This window comes from Pseudorca crassidens, chromosome 8, assembly GCF_039906515.1.
Source record: "Pseudorca crassidens isolate mPseCra1 chromosome 8, mPseCra1.hap1, whole genome shotgun sequence".
In the NCBI taxonomy this organism is placed as follows: Eukaryota; Metazoa; Chordata; class Mammalia; order Artiodactyla; family Delphinidae; genus Pseudorca; species Pseudorca crassidens.
Window position 1 is genome coordinate 98,508,021 of NC_090303.1, and position 20,351 is coordinate 98,528,371.

At 35.8% G+C, this 20,351-nt stretch overlaps 1 protein-coding gene across 3 annotated transcripts in view; it reads left to right on the plus strand.

Moving 5' to 3' along the window:
• The window catches only part of CNTNAP2 (contactin associated protein 2), a 2,029,937-nt gene that overhangs the window by 885,979 nt on the left and 1,123,607 nt on the right, over positions 1-20,351 (plus strand). For all 3 annotated transcript variants that reach the window (XM_067747291.1, XM_067747290.1, XM_067747289.1), the window contains 2 exons: positions 11,203-11,406; positions 16,092-16,276. In XM_067747291.1, coding sequence (XP_067603392.1) covers positions 11,203-11,406; positions 16,092-16,276 — 389 coding nt within the window. The remainder of the gene's footprint in view (positions 1-11,202; positions 11,407-16,091; positions 16,277-20,351) is intronic.

The following is a 20,351-nucleotide window of genomic DNA, read 5'->3' on the forward strand; positions in this document are numbered from 1 at the left end:
TCCCCTCAGGGCATCATCTTTTCACACTTAGACCAAGATCTTCCATATGAAGCAGTAGATCCTTCATCTTCCAATTCTAACCCTGCCAGGATTCACGACCCTTATGTATTAAAGTCAGGCCGAACTACTGAGCTCTTTAAGGCAACCGCATATGCTCTTCCCCAATCTGTCTGGATTTTTCTTAATCTTAATTCTCTTTTAACAGGGGAGTTCATCTATTAGTTCTTTCTTAAAAATCACCTCTTTAGCTCCATTGCCCCACTTTCTTGGTGCAATGATATGGATGTAGAAGATATTTTGATGAATGCTAGTTGATATCAGACATTTCAAAATGATTTCTTAGATTCAGTTTTTTTCAGATCTATGGAATAAGTCTTGCCAGTAATTTTAAGATTTTTTCCTTGTTTGACTAAATTTAAAATTTTTTTCATTTCTAAGATATAATAAGGGAATTTACTGTAGAAAATATTTCAGAATATAGATTATTTGAGGTATAATAAGGCCAACATATCAGGAAACAGCTGCCATTGAAAAGGTAGGTTATTACTAACAGTTCCCGAGAGGGGAGGGCACATCTGCCGTGGGGGCATGGGGAGGCCAGAGGAGAAGGGGGAGGGCAGGAAAGAGCCTTTATTGTGTTTTCCACAGGAAGGAATGGATGAGGCTGAGTAAGCAGGTTTAGGGTTGGCTAGTTTGAATTATCTCAGAGGCTTTGGGGCACAGGGGCTTCCCTTGTTGTTTGGTACCTGAGCCTGGGGTGATTAGGGCAGATGGATAGTGGCCTGGAGTGTGACAACCAGAGAGAGGAGGTAGCTGGGTTGTGAAGTGTTGATTGGTTGGTTTGTATTTGGAGAGTGTGTTTGCAGGAACTGGCTCACCCTGGGAGGGGCAGTCCCCCCAGGGTCAGCAAGGCCCCACATGTCAACACATCAAAGTACAGAAAATGGAAGATGTGGTTAATACCGAGGGGAAGGTGGGAGCCAGCTGTGGTAGCTTGGAGAAATTGCTGGGGTGTTGACACCCCTTCCACCATTCCCCTTTTACTTATCGGGATAGTTTATCTTTTCCTCAGTATTGTATAAATTACCATGAAAACAATGCCCCAAAACAAGTCCCTAAATCAACCTGCCATCCCTTAGCCAATACAGTGTTGAAATTTGGGTCCAACACTGACAATAATGTTTTCAGTGGAACTAGAAGTAGAAGTAAGTTTAACTGAGTAATGATACAGAAAATCTGAAATAAATGTTAAGAATAATTTATATTAAAAGACATTCTGGGGGATTTCTTGATGTCTGGTTCCTTTCCTCATCTGTGAGATATTTACTTAGGGCTTGTAATTCTAGAGAGTCTCCTTAGCAGAGAAATAGATTGTATATGGTGAAAAGCTGTAGAGCTATTTTCAGTAAACAGTAATATTATCACAGAGATGGCAAGTCTAATTTGCTTGACTTTTCGATTTACAAAAATAAATAAAAACAGCTTCCACATGGATTTCCTACAATAGATTTTATGCTAATTTTTAGCACTAATTTTCAGAAATTGCTTATTATGTCTGTATTATTAGATGTATTAGAGCGATAACCCTGTTCACAAGTGGAGCACTCTGATTTTCTGATGTCCTGTGTGTGTGTGTGTGTGTGTGTCTTTGTGTGTCTGTGTGTGTGTGTCTGTGTGTGTGTGAATGAATGACTATTTCCCTTAAATGCATTAAATTAAAAGGAAAAGATATATTTTGTATTTCAACTCATACTACAGTTAAATGTTTTCATTTCTGACTTATTAAAAAATAACTCCAGTATGAGTGTAATGAAAGCATTTCAAGTTTTAAAGTATCATATCAGAAACACACAGTTGTAATATTTTTTTTTATAAATTTATTTTATTCATTTATTTTTGGCTACGTTGGGTCTTCGTTGCTGCACGTGGGTTTTCTCTAGTTGCCGCGAGCCGGGGCTACGCTTCCTTGTGGTGCACAGGCTTCTGGTTGTGGTGACTTCTATTGTTGTGGAGCATGGGCTCTAGACGTGCGGGCTTCAGTAGTTGCAGCACACGGACTCAGTAGTTGCAGCTCGCAGGCTCTAGAGCGCACGCTCAGTAGTTGTGGCGCGTGGGCTTAGTTGCTCCACGGCATGTGGGATCTTCCTGGACCAGGGCTCAAACCCGTGTCCCCTGCATTGGCAGGCAGATTCTTAACCACTGCACCACCAGGGAAGACCTGTAATATTTATATAAATGCCTGTCATTAAAACATGTGTAAGTCTGTACTCTTGGAGAGAAAACTGCTTGCACCAGGTATGGTTTTGAAGGAAAATGAGAACAGAGGAATGCCCCTTTTGCCATGTTGTCTCAAATACCAATTATTTTTTTTAATTTTTTTAATTGCAGTATAGTTGATTTAGAATATCATGTTAGTTTCAGGTGTACAGCATAGTGATTCAGTAACATATATATTCCTTTTCAGATTCTTTTGCCTTACAGGTTATTACAAGACATTGAGTATAGTTTCCTGTGCTATACAGTAGGTCCTTGTTGGTTATCTATTTTTTATATATAGTAGTGTGTCTATGTTAATCCCAGCCTCCTAATTTATCCCTCCCCTGTTTCTCCCCTTTGGTAACCATAAGTTTGTTTTCTAAGTCTGTGAGTCTCTTTCTGTTTTGTAAATAAGTTCATTTGTATCATTTTTTTAGATTCTACATATAAGGGATATCATATGATATTTGTCTTTCTCTGGCTTACTTAGTATGATAATTTTTAGGTCCATGTTGCTACAAGTGGCATCATTTCATTCTTTTTTATGGCTGAGTAGTATTCCGCTCTACGTATGTACCACATCTTCTTTATCCATCCGTCTGTCGATAGACATTTAGGTTGTTTCCATAGCTTGGCTATTGTAAACAGTGTTGCAATGAACATTGGGGTGCACACAGCTCAAATACCAATTATGTTTAAATCAGTTTAAGAGATGTTTATTGTGTGAGAAATACAAAGTGGAACAAACCGGAGTCTACTGTACCTTAGGAAAGTTTAAAGCTCCAGAGGAAATCAGACCCATAAAGAGATAATTTTAATATAAGATGAGAAGGGATACAATAAAAGTATCCAAGGGTGCTGTGGAGCAATAGGTGAGGGCTGTTTCACACAAGGAAACCTTTCTAGTAGGTGAGCTTTATCTGAAGCTTGGAGGATGCCTAAACTTAAACTAGATTTTTTTAAATAGCTGTTCATTGAAGGAAGTGAGCTTACCGCAAGGAAAGGCGCTAGGTGAAATTATCAAGGGATTTAGTTGGTTTTACCGTCAGCAGCACTTAAGGAAAAAGTTGGTGCTAAAATGTGAGGGTGTCAGGAAGGCAGGAGCTCTATCGCTGAGGGTCTTGCAGGCCACACTGGAAAGTTTTTCAGTAAAAGAGTTTATTTCAGAAAGATCTCACTAGCTTCAGTGTGGAGGATAAATTTAAGGGGAATAAGACCGGAGGGTGGGAGTTGCTCATTCACAATGTTAATGCAATAGACAGTATGTGAGGTGATGGGAGCCTGGTGGCAGTGCATATAAAAAGTCAGCGATGTGTTTGAAAAACACGGACATGCTAAATTTCACTGGACTTGGAACTGACGGAACATAGGTGCATGAGAAAGGGAGGAGCTAAGGAAAGGCCCAGAGCTCTGTCTTAAGTGACTGGATAATGGATATAAGAACAGGAGCAGTAAGACCCAGAGAAAGACTTAATGTGTTGGGCAGGTAGAGTTAGATATGCCTGTGGAAGGTCCATGTGGATCAGTCTTTCAGGCAACTGGGTACTGGAGTCCCAGTGTTGTGGATAAATGAAATCAGACTTCTCTGATGTGATTGTTCTTGTCCTACCATGAGTTATGAAGCTCTTAAGGGCAAAGCAACACATTTTAAGGAGAAATATTGCATAAAATGTGAGATGATGGCCTTTATGAAAGAGCCTTTATGGTTTTTATTTTATTTTTCCCAAAGTAAAAGTGATTTTTTAAAGTCTGTCTCTACATTATATTTTAAAGGATTTGAAGATGGCTCTTTTGCTGCTGCTATTCTAAATTAGCTGTTATTGACATTTTAGAATCTATTTAAACTGCCTATTTACATTTAAACCACAGATATATTGAAAGGAAAGGGCAGTGGGTTAGAAGAAGGTGATTAATCAGAAACAGTCTGCAGAGGAGATGAAATGGACTCGGCTCCACTAGAGTTAATGTCTGTCAATTAAATAACACCGAGTCAATTAATAATAATAGCATGAATTTTTCCCCCCACCACAAAAAAAGTAACACGAAATTACCATTCTTTTTCTCTAACAATTGAAACTTTGGTTATATTAGTAGCTGTGGCACCAAGGGTGGATCAGAGTGATTCTTGAAATTTCTTCCAATCTAGTGATTCAGATTTTTAAAGAAAAAGTTTAAAGAAGTTTATTCTACTTTAATCCAGTGCTTTGAGTGTGCATGACAACAAGCAATCATTCGACAAATACTTAACGAATATTGACTTACCCGCTGTTGTAGTACTGAGCTTCAGGGGTGGAGCAAAATAAAGTCTCTGGTGCATATACATTCTTGGAGGTGGAGGCATGCTGTAAATTCATGAGCCCATCAATATATCAGGTAGTAGGTAGAGATAAATGCTATGAAGAAGAAGACCAGTGAGTAAGTAGCTAGAGATGAAGATGGCAGATGTGCTATTTTGTAAAGAAAGGTCTAGATAGACATATCTAGAATATTGACATCTGACATTAAAAAAAAAGAGAAACAATACATAGATGTGCATCTATGTAAAAATTTGCAAAACTAAGCAAATGGCACCTTGTAGTATTTTTCAACTTTAGTTTCAGAGATATATTTCACTCTTGAAAGTAACTTGGGTATTTATATAAATTACATAATGTTAGATTTCATACTACCTCGTTAACATACATCTCTACTGATCTTTAAGCAATTCAAATGCTTTAATTAAACACTTTAGAAATTTAAAGTCAGAAAATAATTGTTCCAGTGCTCAAGAATCTCACTACAAGAATGCTGATTATATCAATAGAAATGTTTGGATTTGTAGAAAATGTTGGTATTTGTAGAAAACCACAAATTCCTTAGACAGACGTACAAAAAGTATTTTGATATCTATGTGGCGTGATTGTAACTAATTTAAATTGATTATGTTTTTGCTTTCTTAACATAAATTTTTTACAGTGAATACATATTAATTTCATGAAAATAAAACAAAATTAGTTAAAAATATTAGGGCTTATGCATTACCACTTAAATATTAATAATCAAATTTATTTAAGGAGTAATCAGTAATCACTTAAACACATATTAGCAATTATCATTATTGCTTTTAAAAGTCACTGTTTATGCAAAAACATTTGATTAACACGAAAAGAGCTTCAAAATCCTTGCAAATCCTTATGAAATAGATAACTAAGAAACATTTTATAAGTTTTTGTCCTTTTTTTCTGAATAATTTACTTATTTTGTGGAAGAATAGATCATATAGATGATAACTATATTTGTAGAAAATTTATTGTGTGCAAAGTGAAAAAATAAAAAGCCTGCAAGCTTCTCAGGGCCATTGTACAATAAAAGAAATGGGGGTTCCTTGGGAAAATGGCTGATTCTAGGTCTGGGGCAGGAAAAGTGCAAGATAAGCTTAGGGCATCATATAGTGACAGAAAGAGAGAAGAGAAAGAGGAAAAAGGAAGAGGATGAGGAGGACTAGGAAGAGGAGAGGGAGGCTTGAGAAGGGGGAAGGGGGGGAAGAGGGGGAAGGAGGATGGGAGGAGGGGGGAAGGGGAGGGGGAGGAGGGGAAGGGGAGGGAGTGGAGGGGAAAAGGGGGAGGGGAGAAGGGGGAAAAGGGAGGGGGAAGGGGGAGAGGAGGAGGGGGAAGGGGGAGGGGAGGGGGGAAAGAGGTAGGGGGAAGGGGGAGAGGAGGAGAGGGAAGGGGAGGGGAGGAGGGGAAAAGGGGGAGGGGAGAAGGGGGAAAAGAGGAAGGGGGAGGGGAGGAGGGGAAGGGGGATGGGCGGAGAGGAAAAGAGGGAGGAGGAAGGGGGAGAGGAGGAGGGGGAGGGGGAGGAGGGGAAAGGGGGAGGGGAGGAGAGGAAAAGAGGGAGGGGGAAGGGGAAGAGGAGGAGGGGGAAGGGAGAGGAGGGGGAAGGGGAGGGGAGGAGGGGAAAAGAGGGAGGGGGAAGGGGGAGGAGGGGGAAAGGGGGAGGAGGGGAAGGGGGAGGGCAAGAGGGGGAAAAGAGGGAAGGGGGAGGGGAGGAGGGGAAGGGGGATGGGAGGAGGGGGAAAAGAGGGAGGGGAAGGGGGAGGGGAGGAGGGGGAAAAGAGGAAGGGGAAGGGGGAGAGGAGGAGGGGGAAGGGGGAGGGGAGGAAAGGGAAGGGGAGTGGAGGAGGGGAAGGGGGAGGGGAGGGGAGGGGAGGGGGAGGGAGGGGGAAAAGAGGGAGGGGGAAGAGGAAGCAGCAGGGGCCACAACCTACCAAAGAGACACAGGAGCCAACCTGAAAGAGCTCCCAATGGCTAAAGCTGGAAAAATTTGAATAAGATAAGTATTGAATTAAACTCAACGAATAAATAAACATGCACAATCCCATAATTATATAAATAAATGATTGAATGAATGAATAAATAGAAGAAATCTTTACAGAAGAATTCTAAATAGTATATGTAGATACTCCCCCTCCAGGAGGTAGAACTTAATTCCCCTTACCTTAAACATGGGCTGGACTTGGTGACTCACTTCCACAGAATAAAGTACGGAAAAGGAAAAATAGTAACCTGACAGTGAAGAAACTCGGCAGACATCACCTTGACCACTATCACAAGTGGAAAGTCATGTTGAAATCGTGCCTCCCCTGACAGGAAGTGCTGAGGACACCCCAACTCAGTGGTTTTTTCCCCAAACTCCACCAGTCTAGTCATAAGAAAACTTCAGACCAAGCCAGGATGAGAAGGATTCTACAAAATACCTGACCGGTACTCTTCTAAAGTGTCAAAGTTATGAAAGACAGACTGAGAAAACATCACAGATTCAAGGAGTTGAAGGAAACTAAGGAAACATGATGATGAAATGCAATGTGAGATCCTGGACTGGATCCTGGAATAGGAAAAGCAAACAAACAAAAACATTTGTGAAAACTGGTAAAATCCAAACATAGTCTGTATTTCAGTGAACAGTGTTATACCTAAGTTATGTCTTAGATTAGACAAATGTACCAGTTATGTAAAATGTTAACATTAGAAGAAACTGGGTGGAGGGTGTGTGGGAACTCACTGTACTATCTTTGCAACTTTTCACTAAATCAAAAATTATTCCAAAATAAAAAGTTAATTAAAAAGAAAACTGCAAAATAGATTCTTATTGAAGAAACTGGACATCCAAATGATGGTATATTTTTAGCTAATTAAAATCCTGTTTTGGGAAAAACAATATATGAGATTGAAAAAAAAACAAACTAGTGTTTAGTAACAAAACTATATAGAGTATGATCCTTCTGTGTATCTATGTACATACATTACATATATACAAACTAAAATAATCAGAAATGTAAGTTATCAGTGGTTATTTCATGAAAATAGAATTATGTCCTTTTAATTTTCTTCTTTAAATCTTCCTATTATTCTCAATTTTCTATATGAAAATGAAACATTTATGAGAAAACAAGAAATCAAAAGTTGTTTACGTTGTGGTGCTATATTCAAATACATTTTTAATTTTTTCAAATAGCATAAATTACATTTCTAATTATATACACTCTTACTTTATGTAAGTGCCTTGCTGCACGAAAGTCAATAAAACATACTAATTTGCTAAACCCTACAATTTCCCCACATTATAAATAGATTGCCCAAAGCTCAAGCTATTATTATACATTTTGAACCACAATTAAATGAAATGACATTCTCCTTTCTCTTTCCCTTCCTCTCTCTCTCTGTTTACACACACACACGTATATGTAATAATGTATAGTTTCTTGCATTATTCCATACATTAGATAGAGAGATAGATGCATAAAATCTAGAATGACACACCATCAACACTGGTTACCCATTAAGACTGGTGATCTCTTGTCTTGGGGATTCACATTCTACCTTCTGTATTTCTGTATTGTTCATTTCTTTTTAACAATAAACATATATTACATTTGTAGTAAAAATTAGCAAAGGTACTTTTTTAAAATAATAAAATCTTAGATGATAAACAATTTTCCAAACTATCTCATCTGAGTATCTCCAAATTCAGACAGTAAAGACTAAGTAACAATGAAATGTTTTAAAATAAAAGCCTTCTCTGCTGTGACGATTTGATGAATTGGGCACGTTACCAGCTCTCTGAGTTATTGTTAGAAACAAAATCATGGAAGCACTGAGATTTCGCATTCACTTTTTGACTAGCCATATCGTTGTTCAGATTGCTTAAACAGTTCAACCACACATATTTAATCACTGCATAGAAAACTTTGTTCTAGGGAGTGAAAAGCAATCAGGGTAATAGGGGAAAAAATATGGCTTGTCCCAAAATAAGCACAACATACTATTAGATGTCAAATGAAATTGTAATGTATTTTGTAGGAAATGGAACTAAACTCTGATGGATTTTACAATATCCCAGACTCTCTTATGGTGCGTGCTTATGTATAAATTATATATGATAGATTATTTCTAGGAATTTTGTAATTTCAAAGCCAACTCTGAGTTCACATCCACATGCTAATATTGTGCAAGCATTTAACCCATTCCTAGAAGAACAGTTTGGATTTTGTGATGAGTGATCTGGCTTGCAGAGCATTTTTATTAGTTTCTCAACCGACCACTGACCACTTACTATTTGTAAAATGAGGTTTGGTCCTCATGAAAAACATTCCTTGTGTTTTTTTTTTTTTTTAACGTCCTAGGACTGTCTAAATGATGACCATCCTTCTTGTCACTTATTTCATTGCCCTAAAAGTAAGGAAGAAAGGCATCAACATTTGCATAAGTCACTATTCTGTACCTGGACCTGATTTTGAGTTAGGAGGAAACGGGAGAGGGGTGAATTCTTTCCTCTGTCTAAGCTCCAGGAACATTTACTTCCTAAGAGATGAATGGGGAATATTTTTTGTCAATTAATGTATATTGAAGGTATATAAAATGACTGTTGTTGATATGAAATTGACTGCAAAATTACTTTCTGGAATTCAGAATTTACTCCCTCCTTCTGACTTTTTGTTTATACACTTTTCAAGACAAAAAGTCATTTCAACCAGCTGCTGGATTATAAATTCAATCTGGGATCCAATAATCAGATTCCACGTTTCCTCAGTTTTATCTCTCATCACAAATGATAAAGATATTGCAATTGGAATTCAGTTGTGACAGTATAGATGATTAAGCTAAAATCGAATTGGCTTGGCAGTGTTAGCAGAAGCCAAAATTTAATGGCTGCTTTTTTTCCTCCATAGTAAATAAACCTCTGTGATTCACACTCTCAGAACAGAATTCTGTTGATTAAGAAAATTTTTATGATTATACAAAGTCTTATAGTAAATTATTGACTCTAAGAATTAAAACAAAATTCCAAGTTATATTTTTCTTTGTGAACTTTTTAGAATGTAACAATTCTCTGAACTATTATTTAAAAACATAAATGTTTGCGGCGGTAGGATATTTTTAAATATTCAAAATCTATTGATGATTTGAAGGGAAAAGTTAGAGATATTCTAAGCAATATTTGAAATAACTGTATTCATATCAATTCACTTTATAGAATTAGTTAAAAGCAAAACTTATACTGGCAAGCACTGCACAGAAAGAGTGAATATGCTGCCGGTACTGCACAGAAGGGTGAATATACCTACGGTAGCTCTGCTCCTCTGCCTAGGCTGCCATGATGTAGCGTGCTATCGTTACTGTTACCGGGATCCAAAGTATTCCCCATGCTGATTGAAGTAAACCAGTGCCAGAGAACTAGGACATGTAATGAGAAGATATTTCTCTGACAGGCTTTAAACTTGCTATTATTTTTCTCCAGTGTCTCCCTGTGGATTCTTTGGCAAGACCTTACCCCAAACTGAGAGGCAGCTTCATCCTGGCTTATAATTCTAAGATAATTAGAACTGTCCAATTTGTCTAGATTCTCTACAATTTAATATTAAGAGCTAAAAGTAGTTTCAATGATAAAGATCTAATTATGGTAACTAAGCTTCTATTTGTACTTAAAATTTGATCTGAATGATTACAGTTCATCGTTGACCCATTCCATGGGTTGGCAACCCACTAACCAACAGTGTGTAATAAATAAAATCATCTCATTTTCTATTTCTGGTGTGAATAAGTAGCAATTATTAAACTATTGCCCACCATCCCTTGTTTCTGAGCGTCGTGAAAAAATTGTTCACATTTCTAAAAAAGTTTATATTTCATGTTTTCAATGAAATTCCCTAAAATAAAATTAGAACTACTCTTATCCCAGTATAGGCTAGATACTTGTTCTTCTAATTATATATGGGTGAGGATGTCTTTGTTTAGTGTAGTCGAAAACATGGGCAACCCAATTCTCCATTCCAAAGGCAAGGGGCTAACAAGGAATTTGAGACAGACACGAGCCCTAGAAGCAAATGGTAAAAGCTTCTTAAAGTTCACTTCACTATATCTAGGCACTACCATAAAGTTAAGTGAAACTGTAGTAGAATATAAAAACCATTGGAAAAATGAGTATACCCTAAACCCTGCATTCCAAGATCCTTCATTGTTATGTCATGGAAAATAAAATTTGTGGGCAAAATATTGATATATATTTGAAATCATAAACACTCAGCCTCATTTAAGAAGGAAAATAATAAAATCTCATAATATCTCAGGGATTAAAAATTTTACTTTTTTCAAGTAAACTCCAAACTTCTAAGTTAAAAATTTGACGCGTGTAAAGTCATTGATGGAATTTATGTTATTAGTATTACAAGTTACATTGATAAAGGTTTCTGTGATCATTCTTTATAAGTACTTCCCATAAAATCCACTTCAGGACACACAATCAACCAAAATAAGAGATAGAACAAGAACCCAGGGCTAAAGAGTTTTCAGGAAAAAAACACTTTTTTCTCATTTATTCTGTGTAGACACTCACTGAAAGAAGATATACTTCACACTGGATGACAACATACAATAATTAAACTAACATATTATTTATTTCTTCTTTTAGGGGCTGATGTTATCAACTTTGATGGTCATGTTGTGTTACCATATAGATTCAGAAACAAGAAGATGAAAACACTGAAAGATGTCATTGCTTTGAAATTTAAAACCTCCGAAAGTGAAGGGGTAATCTTGCACGGGGAAGGACAGCAAGGGGATTATATTACTTTGGAACTGAAAAAAGCCAAGCTGGTCTTCAGTTTAAACCTAGGTATGTCCTGACTTTTGGCACCATTCTTTTCATTTATTAGTCTTCCCGTTAGTTAAATGCTAATGGTCTTTAATCCTTAAAATGTAAATTGCAAAAGGAGTTCACATTATATTGTCAATCCAGTTTTAATTCATAGTGGTTGATATATATTGATATACTTATTCATTCAAAAATATGTATTAAACACCTGTACTCTGCAGGTACTATACGAGCATCTAGGATACAGGGGTGAAGAAAATGGAGTTCTTTGAGTTCATGAAGTTTATGACACAGTGGGGGCATCAGACACTATATTATCTATTACTATTTTTATAAAACAACTAAATCCAAAGAAATGACTTCAAATAATGATGAGGAGTGTGAAATCAATTAAATAGGTTAATATATAAAGGATATTGCATAGGCAAGATGGGTCAACATTAGAATATGTAGTGAAGAAGGTCCTCCCTGAGAAGATATTCATGCTGAGATTTCAGTGATGACAAAAACAAGCCCTAAAAATATCTGAGAGAAGGTTAATTGAGAGGAGGGAATCACGAAAGACTAAGACCTGACATGCTCAAGGAACAGGAAAAGGCTGGTGTGGGTATTTGTAATGAGTAAATAGGATAAAAGATGAAATCCAAACATTGAGGATTGTTGAAATACTGTAGTGTCCTTTAGGGCATGGTAAAAGGTTTAGATATTATTTTAAGAATGGGAAGCTATTAGTAGGCTTTAAACTCTAGCATCATGATCTTATTTTTTTTAAGTACTGAGACTTCTGTAAGAGAAAACACTTGCATCAACATGAGAGTCTGGTACAGTGAGAGACAGTGAGAGACAACACTGCTTGCTACAGTGAGAGCACTGCTTGCAGAAGGTGGCTATCAGTGGAGATGTAGAGAAATTGATCCACTTGGGAGATGATTCTGGTGGTAAATTCAGTATCATTTGTAATGATTTGGATATGGAGTAAGAAAGAAAGATAATGTATAAGGGATAATTCCTAGGGTATGGCTTGAGTTCCAAATGGACATTAGCACCATTTTCAGAAATACAGAAAGCTTTATTTTCTCCACAGAGTTCCTTCTAATAGAGAAGTATTAGTTTTTTCCAACAGAGGAAGTCTAGAGATCTGTTTGGATATGGTGCATTTTAGTTGCTTATTAGGCATCAAAGTTGAGATTTCAACTAGGGAGTTGCATGTATGAGATTAACAGGAGAAGATACTACATGGAGACTGAGAAGAAGTGGACAGTGGATAGGAGGAAATACTAGTATGTGGCATCACAGAGACCCGGGAAGGACAAGAGGTGGTCTACTGTGGTCTACTGTGTCAAATTCGCCTAAAATGTCACTTAAGAAGACAGAAAACTGAGGTCACTGTTTGGCAACATTGTGGTTACTGTTGATTTATTCTCAGTGGAATAGAAAGGACAGTAGTTTTATTGTCATCAGTTAAGAAAAGATGAAAGGTGTGGGAATGAATATTTTAAATATTATCAACTAGAAATGAAGGAATCAGAAATGATTTGTTTACTGGAGAATGAGATGAAACTCAAAGAAGGAGTTATTATTTTGTTTTGGGCTTTTGTTGTTGTTTTTAAGTGGACAATCCTAATACATGTTTGGTTGTTGATAATGTAGCTCAGGTTTACTTAAAGTTAAAGGGAAGATCCACAACACAGATACTGACATTCAAAGTTACAATTCATGCAAATCAACAGTACATTTACCCTCCTCTTGCTTGCCTAAAAATTTCGGGATTTATGCAAGAGTTGTTTGAAGGGCATCATATATTCTGTATTTTTTATGCTGCAGTGACTTTAGAATTCTATAAAGATTTTATAGTCTATAAAGATATAAAAGACTTTATAATCTTTATAGAATCCTTTTATAATCTTTTAAAATTCACATGTTAAATGCATCCCAATGGAAAGCTATAAAACTAAAAATTAGAACACAAAAAGAGATCCTGCCTATTTACTTTCCTTATCACTATGGTTGTTCCAACATTCTTAAATATGGCTTGTGTCCCTTATATTAACTTTTATTACTTTGAAAATCAAAATTATACTAAAAATTAAAACTTCAGTTAGTTTTTTTGGTTGATAATACTTGCTATAGTGTCTACAAAGATTTATCTTTTATTATAAAACTTTTCACATTCAAAATCTCTGATAGAAATAATAATTTCTATAACAAAGAAGAAAATTATCCAAAAATGCTGATTATATAATTACACAGAAATATTTTAATTTTTATATTAAAAAATCATAAAATGAAAATGCCTGCCAAAACCTGGGAAAATGCAAATGTCAAATATAGAATTTTAATGTCATTCATGAATAAAAATTCATTCCACTCTGTAATAATACCAAGACTTTAGGAGGAAAATGTTGCCAAAAAATATAAGGAAAACTTGTAGAAGAAACATTATAAATAATCTATAAACACCAAATGCTCAAACTGTCTATAAAAGAAATGTACAATAAAATAACAAGATTCCAATTTTTTCAAGTAAATAAATTTAAAAAATGATAGTATCTGTGTTGGTGAGTTATGTGACAAAAAGGATTCTTTGTACTGTTCCTGAAAATATTTCAAGAAAACAACTTGATAATGTATCTTCAGATATTTTAAATTCTTTATATAAAGAAATAATAAGAAATAACTTTAGGATTTAAGTCTAAGGATGTACTTTGCAATATTCATTACAATAACAAAAATTGAAAGAAATAAAGCTTAACATATAGAAATAGGTGGGTATGTGTTTAAAATGTCTGTGAATAATTTGGGGAATACGGTACAGCACTAAATGAGAACCGTAGGAAAATATAATATACCAATATTTTATATTATGTGTATGAATTATATGTATTATATAATTATATGTATATATAATTAAATGTATGTAAATGAAAAATGTCTGGAAGGAAATAGACCATGCTATCTTTAGTGATGGAAATGAGTGATTAATGTTTTACATATTAATTCTTTATAATATTCTCTATTTGTAATATTAAACATGTATTCATGCATTACCTGGGAGAAACATATCCCTAAATAGTTTTTGAAAAAAAGGTTCAGTAGAAGCTAAGAAAGAGGGATGGGGGAAGAGAAACCAGAAAACCAAAAATAAGTGCTTTTTAAAAACACACACGCTAACACACACACACGCACATGCACACACACACACACACTCAGAGCAATTGGATCATATCCAAAGACGTTTATTTTTTCAAACCTTTCTCCTGTTTTTTTAAAAAAAGTGAAATGTACAGAATAGCCTTTAAAAGCCGCTGGGGCTTGTAAGAGTGTGACATTACTGTTCTGAAACAAGAACTGATCATATGGCCTCACTAAAAAGACCATTACCATGTCATTATTGGAAAGCAGTTTGTGTAGAGTTTTATTGACTAGAATTTATGACAGCGATGGAAACACATCCACTCAAATATCCGCTGTCACTCTTTAATGCTGTTACCTAAATATCAGGCACGTGAGTTGCTGCTTAGCCTTCTAGTCTAAATATTTAAAGTAATGAAACTGAATGTAGTCTTTCACTTAAATTTATTCTTTCTTTTCTTTCTCCCTGTCCCACCACCAATGTACATACATAATCATAATCACAATCACAGGGCAACATTTGATTTCATCACCAAAAGGAAAGAAATTTCATTTGGAAATCCATAGAAAATGTCAGGTATAGGCATATTAGCATCCTAAATGTGAAAAAATGAAAATAATTTAATTCTTCAGTCAATTGTGTGTTTCTCTGATTTCTATTATGCTCTTTATTCTGAAGCAGTATTGTATTTTTATAGCATTTAGCTTTGCCTGACCATCAAAAGCAATGCTTGATTAGACAAAATAAAAAATGGTAAAAAATATGTAAACAGCATCCAGAGATGACTTTAGTAAACATTTCAGATTCTCACAACCGTCCACTCTTATTTATAGTCTTGTTGCTATGGAGATCTTATTTCAAAACTGGATAAATGCTGCATATATAATTTTGCAGTTTTTTATTTTAACGTATAACTTGGGTAAACTTTCCATGACGTTAAATATTATACTGATTATGGCTTTTGGAATCAAAAAAAAAAAAACTGAAAATTGTCATGCCGTGTTTTCTTGACCAAAAATAATAACAACAACAATAATAATAAAAAAATTAACAGGTAACATTTAATGAATGTTCACTATATGTCAGGAAGTGTGTAAGTTCTTTGCTTGTACTAATTAATTTAATCCTTACAGCAACCTTGTAAAGCAGGTACTATTATTCTTCCCTTTTTACATGTGAGGAAAGAGAGGCCTAGAGAACTGTCACCTTGGCCAGGATCATGGAACAAGCCAATGGTGGAACCAGCATCAGAATCCAGGCGCTCTGGCCCCAGAGCCCATGGGGCACTGACTTTATAAAGAATCTACCAAATTTAGCAGAATTCATGGCACAGTAATTGGAAAAAAAAAAAAAAAAAAAGCTCATGTTTTTTAAGGGAGCAGACTTTTCCATCTTTAATAGCTTTTATGTAGTTTGAACATACAACTGTTTTTAAGTGCAGTTACATGTTGGTTTTCCCATGTTAACTTCAATAGACAGAGCTTTAGAGAAACGTCAGCCCTTGGTGTTGTAGATGAAAGGTCTACTTCGACATAGAGTTGTGATGGCTTTGCCTTGTTTCTTTTCCACTCAGGAAGCAACCAGCTTGGCCCCATATATGGCCACACGTCCGTGAGGACAGGAAGTCTGCTGGATGATCACCACTGGCACTCTGTGGTCATTGAGCGCCAGGGCCGGAGCATCAACCTCACCCTGGACAGAAGCACACAGCACTTCCGCACCAATGGGGAGTTCGACTACCTGGATTTGGACTATGAGGTAAATTTGAGGATGTGTAAGTTGTAATGCATCAAGTGGCTGCCTCAGTTTCCTACTGTCTTGTTGTATTATTGTTAATCATATACCTTCCTATACCATTTTCATTTTATCCTCCAAAGAAAACTTAACTTACAACTTGACAACCTAATTTGTTAATATGTCGTTTTATTTATTTCTAAATTATTCATAATGAGTTCTTAAAACATGTTTAAAAACTTGGTACCAAAATAACATACTGATATATTTAAAGAGAAGGACCATTTATCATGTTATCATGGCCATTTAACGAAACCACAATAAATTTAAGTTGTAATCTTTTCTTTGGTAGTTAATTATAAATCACCTGTTCTTGATGATGTACAGTATATTATGTACATAGGATTGTCTAATATTTATTACAAAATATTGAATAAGAAATCCTGAGTTCTGGTATATGTTAAGTCATTGACAAGTTCTGTTTTCTCAGATATCGTTGTCATAAAAGAAATAAAAATACAGAATATTTTAAAGAGATTGTCCATAAATAAAAATATTTCTTTACCTTCCAAATGATCAAAGATTAAAAAATAATCAATGATCATATTGTTGCCATAAAAAATATATATTCTCATAATATACTGGTAGGCGTATCAAGTTTTTTAATTATTTGGAGAACAGTTCAACCTTAAAATGTCCATCAAAAATGTTAATCATAAATAGGGATAAAAGTTCTGTAAGAAGATGTTCATCACTGGGGCACCCCTATGAGTTTGCTGTGCCACCTCCATGTGCCTTGGCCCCCAGTTTTGAAATTGCAGATATATACATATACATATATGTATGTTACTGATATCCGTACATAAATCTTTCAGAACACAGAATGTGCTTTACCATAACATGGTAAGTGAAAAAGTCAGGATTTACAACTATGTTATTTTCTTTATACGTTTCAATAGTTTCTAAATTTTCTGTAATATAAATACATTATATATGTTTCTAAATAGAAATTTAGAATAGAATATGCCATATAAACTTTGATATAGAGACTTTATTAACATTAAAATAAATCTAAGGTTATCAGGAAATAATTACTCCTCCAAATATCTCTTTAAAGTAAAAATGATGGTTGAAAGGGAAAGAATGTGAAAATCCCTAAAATTTCTATCTTCTGTAAATTAATATGAATCTTGACTTATGTGGCTTATCTCCTACTGTAGGAGAGAATTTAAAGATGAATTATTCATTCTCCATTAATAAACTTTGAAGTATCATAGAAGAGGTGAGAAATCCTGGAACATTAGTAATGGGCAAACACAATTCCAATTTTCAAAAACAGAATTAAAAATTTGGGGTTATAGACCCTTTGAGTTTTTGATGAAATCTATGAATATTCATGCACACACAATGCTTTCTATGGGGTCAGCAGTTTCATCGACACTTCAAAGCCCCTCTAGATAGAATACCATGTTTGAGAACCTCACCTGTAGACTAAAATGCCTGAGACATATTTGTTAGAGAGACACAGGAAAAAAATTTTAATTTACTAGAAAGAATCAGGAGAGACTCAACATATTTCTCTTTGTAGAGCTACTACCTGATTACTTTCCTCAGATCCTGCAGTTATTGGCAAAAGCTGCAATGAAAATGGTTGGGCCTACCTTTATATCTCAACATGTTTACCTGAATATAAAGAGATTCTCTTGGCTTATTTGTTTAAAGAAAATTAGGGACTATAGTAGAATCGGTCTCTCAGTGTTTTTGCACACATCTCCTTGCACGAAAGGGCTCATTATGACTAACAAAAGACACACCTGTTACTCAGGAAATTGCAAGGATTTTAGGAGCTCTGTGCCAGGAACTGGGAACAAAGACCAAAAATATTTATTATACTACACCATTATTCAATATTTCCATCCTGTAGACAAAATAAACATAAATAACCTCAAGAGCATACACGATAGGAAAATGTAGACATGAGTTCTGAGTAGTTATTAATTTTTTGTTTAATGTATTGAATTTAAAGCTTATATAATTTAATTTTTAACAATGACTCCAACAATCAGTTCTCATGAGCCAGTATTGGCAGGATGCAGCACACTGCTGCCAGTGGTTAATTAAAGAATACCTAGCCTCATTCCCGGGGATATATTGATACATCATAAAAGAAGCAATAGAAGACAAGTTTGCTCCTTTGACATAACTCAATTTGGGCATGTCTGGGGGGGAGAAGCCTTAACCGTTCACTTCACTGACCTCTCTGTAGCCTGTTAAAAGTGAGCAAGTCACCATTGCAGTCAAGCTGCAGCTACATGGTGACCTGAGAAGCGTGCAAGGGTGTACAGAGGCAGTTCACTTCATTCTTCCTCCTCCAGCCAGTGACAACGCAGGGCAGGACAGCAGACTGGTGTTTGTCCTGGCTTCTCTCCCTTCTTTATCCAAATGCCAAGATACACCCACTTTGGATGTTATGCCCTTGCCTTTGCCATACAGCTCTGCTTGGAAAGTAGAAGAGTGCCTCCCCCTTGCCCACTGTAGAACTGGGCTAGGATTTTAGAAACCGGTTGAGATTTTTGTAGAGAATCAACGGCATGAGCTCAAATTGGAGCCATAGTCCTGGGTTTGAATCCCTTTTTGCCCCTAACTGGTTGTGTGACAGTGGTGAAATCACATTCCCTTTCTATAAAGTGAATATAATAGCACATTGCTCATAGGGTTATGTGAGGAGACAACAGGAAGTAATAGAAATCACCACATATATCAGTTATAATTAATAAGACTGAACATAACAGATACATGTTTATTCCTTTCACATAAAAGGAGCCTACAGGCAGGTAGCCCTGGGCTCAAATGGCAGCATCATGGTCATCAAGACCACAGTCTACTTTTATCCTGCTGCTACTCCATCCCCTCTGCAAATCACTCCAAGATCGTCACTCACGTTCCATTTTGTATTCCAGACAGTGCAAAGGAAGGGAGTGAAGAAGACTGTGCCCCCCCCATCCCTTTAATTATAGTTCTTGGAGTCACACACAACCCTTCCACTTAAATCTCATGAGACCAAAACTTGTTCAAAGAGGTTGGTAAATGCCATGTATTGTCTGGGGAGCCTGTGCCTAGCTGAAAAGCAATGGTTTTTTCTTAAAGAAGGTGAGAGAAAGGACACTCAGAGGTATCTAGCAGTCTCTGCCACCCTTTGGAAACTCTTGATAGCTAACAAAAAAAAGGTCAGTGCAATTCTTTTTTAGAGTCAACATTGTCATTGAATGGCAGCGCCATTCATAAGGCAATTGTGTGAGTCATAGCAATATCAGATTATTAATCTAACAACTGCAACAGTTTTCTTTTTACCATGAGAATGATTACAATATCACAACGTGTTTCCTTTTATTGATGAGAATACATAACAAGAAACAAGTAGTGAGCACCTAATAGCAAATGATGAGTTACATTAGGAATTGGGATTTGAACCCATGTCTCTTAATTGTAAGGAATCTGGTAAATTGAGCCTGTGACGCTTCACCAGGGTACCTTCTATAAGGTAGGACATGAGCCAAAGGTTGTTGAAAACAGAAAAACCGTAAGGAGTGTGTGAATCATCATCTGGAAGGAAAATGAGAGTCCCCCCGTAAAGAAACTACGCACACAGAGAAGGAATAAAACAATACTTTTAAATAGCATTTAGTAATATTATTCAAAATGTGATGCTGCATGTCATTAAGGCTGGAAGATTTTATTACTGGAGCAGAAATTGACAAAATTGATAAAATGAATTTTAGATGGGAAATACAACACTCCATTAAAGTATCATTAATTCTTACCTTTGTTATTAATTACATGTATATAGCACCTAATAAGTTCAGTTCAATGCCACTTGAAAATATTTTCCTAATCTATTTTAGAATACTCTATTATTCATTTTGTAGTTTCCTTATTATTTTTTATGTATTCTTAGTTTTTCTCTTTTCTTCCCATGTTTAAAATCTAAGGTAAATGATATATATACAGCTAACCGGTATTAATACATTTAATTTTATTTTAAGTGAGGTTTTTTGGTTTTTTATACTGTCTCATAAACCATCATTAATTTGTGCTTTGT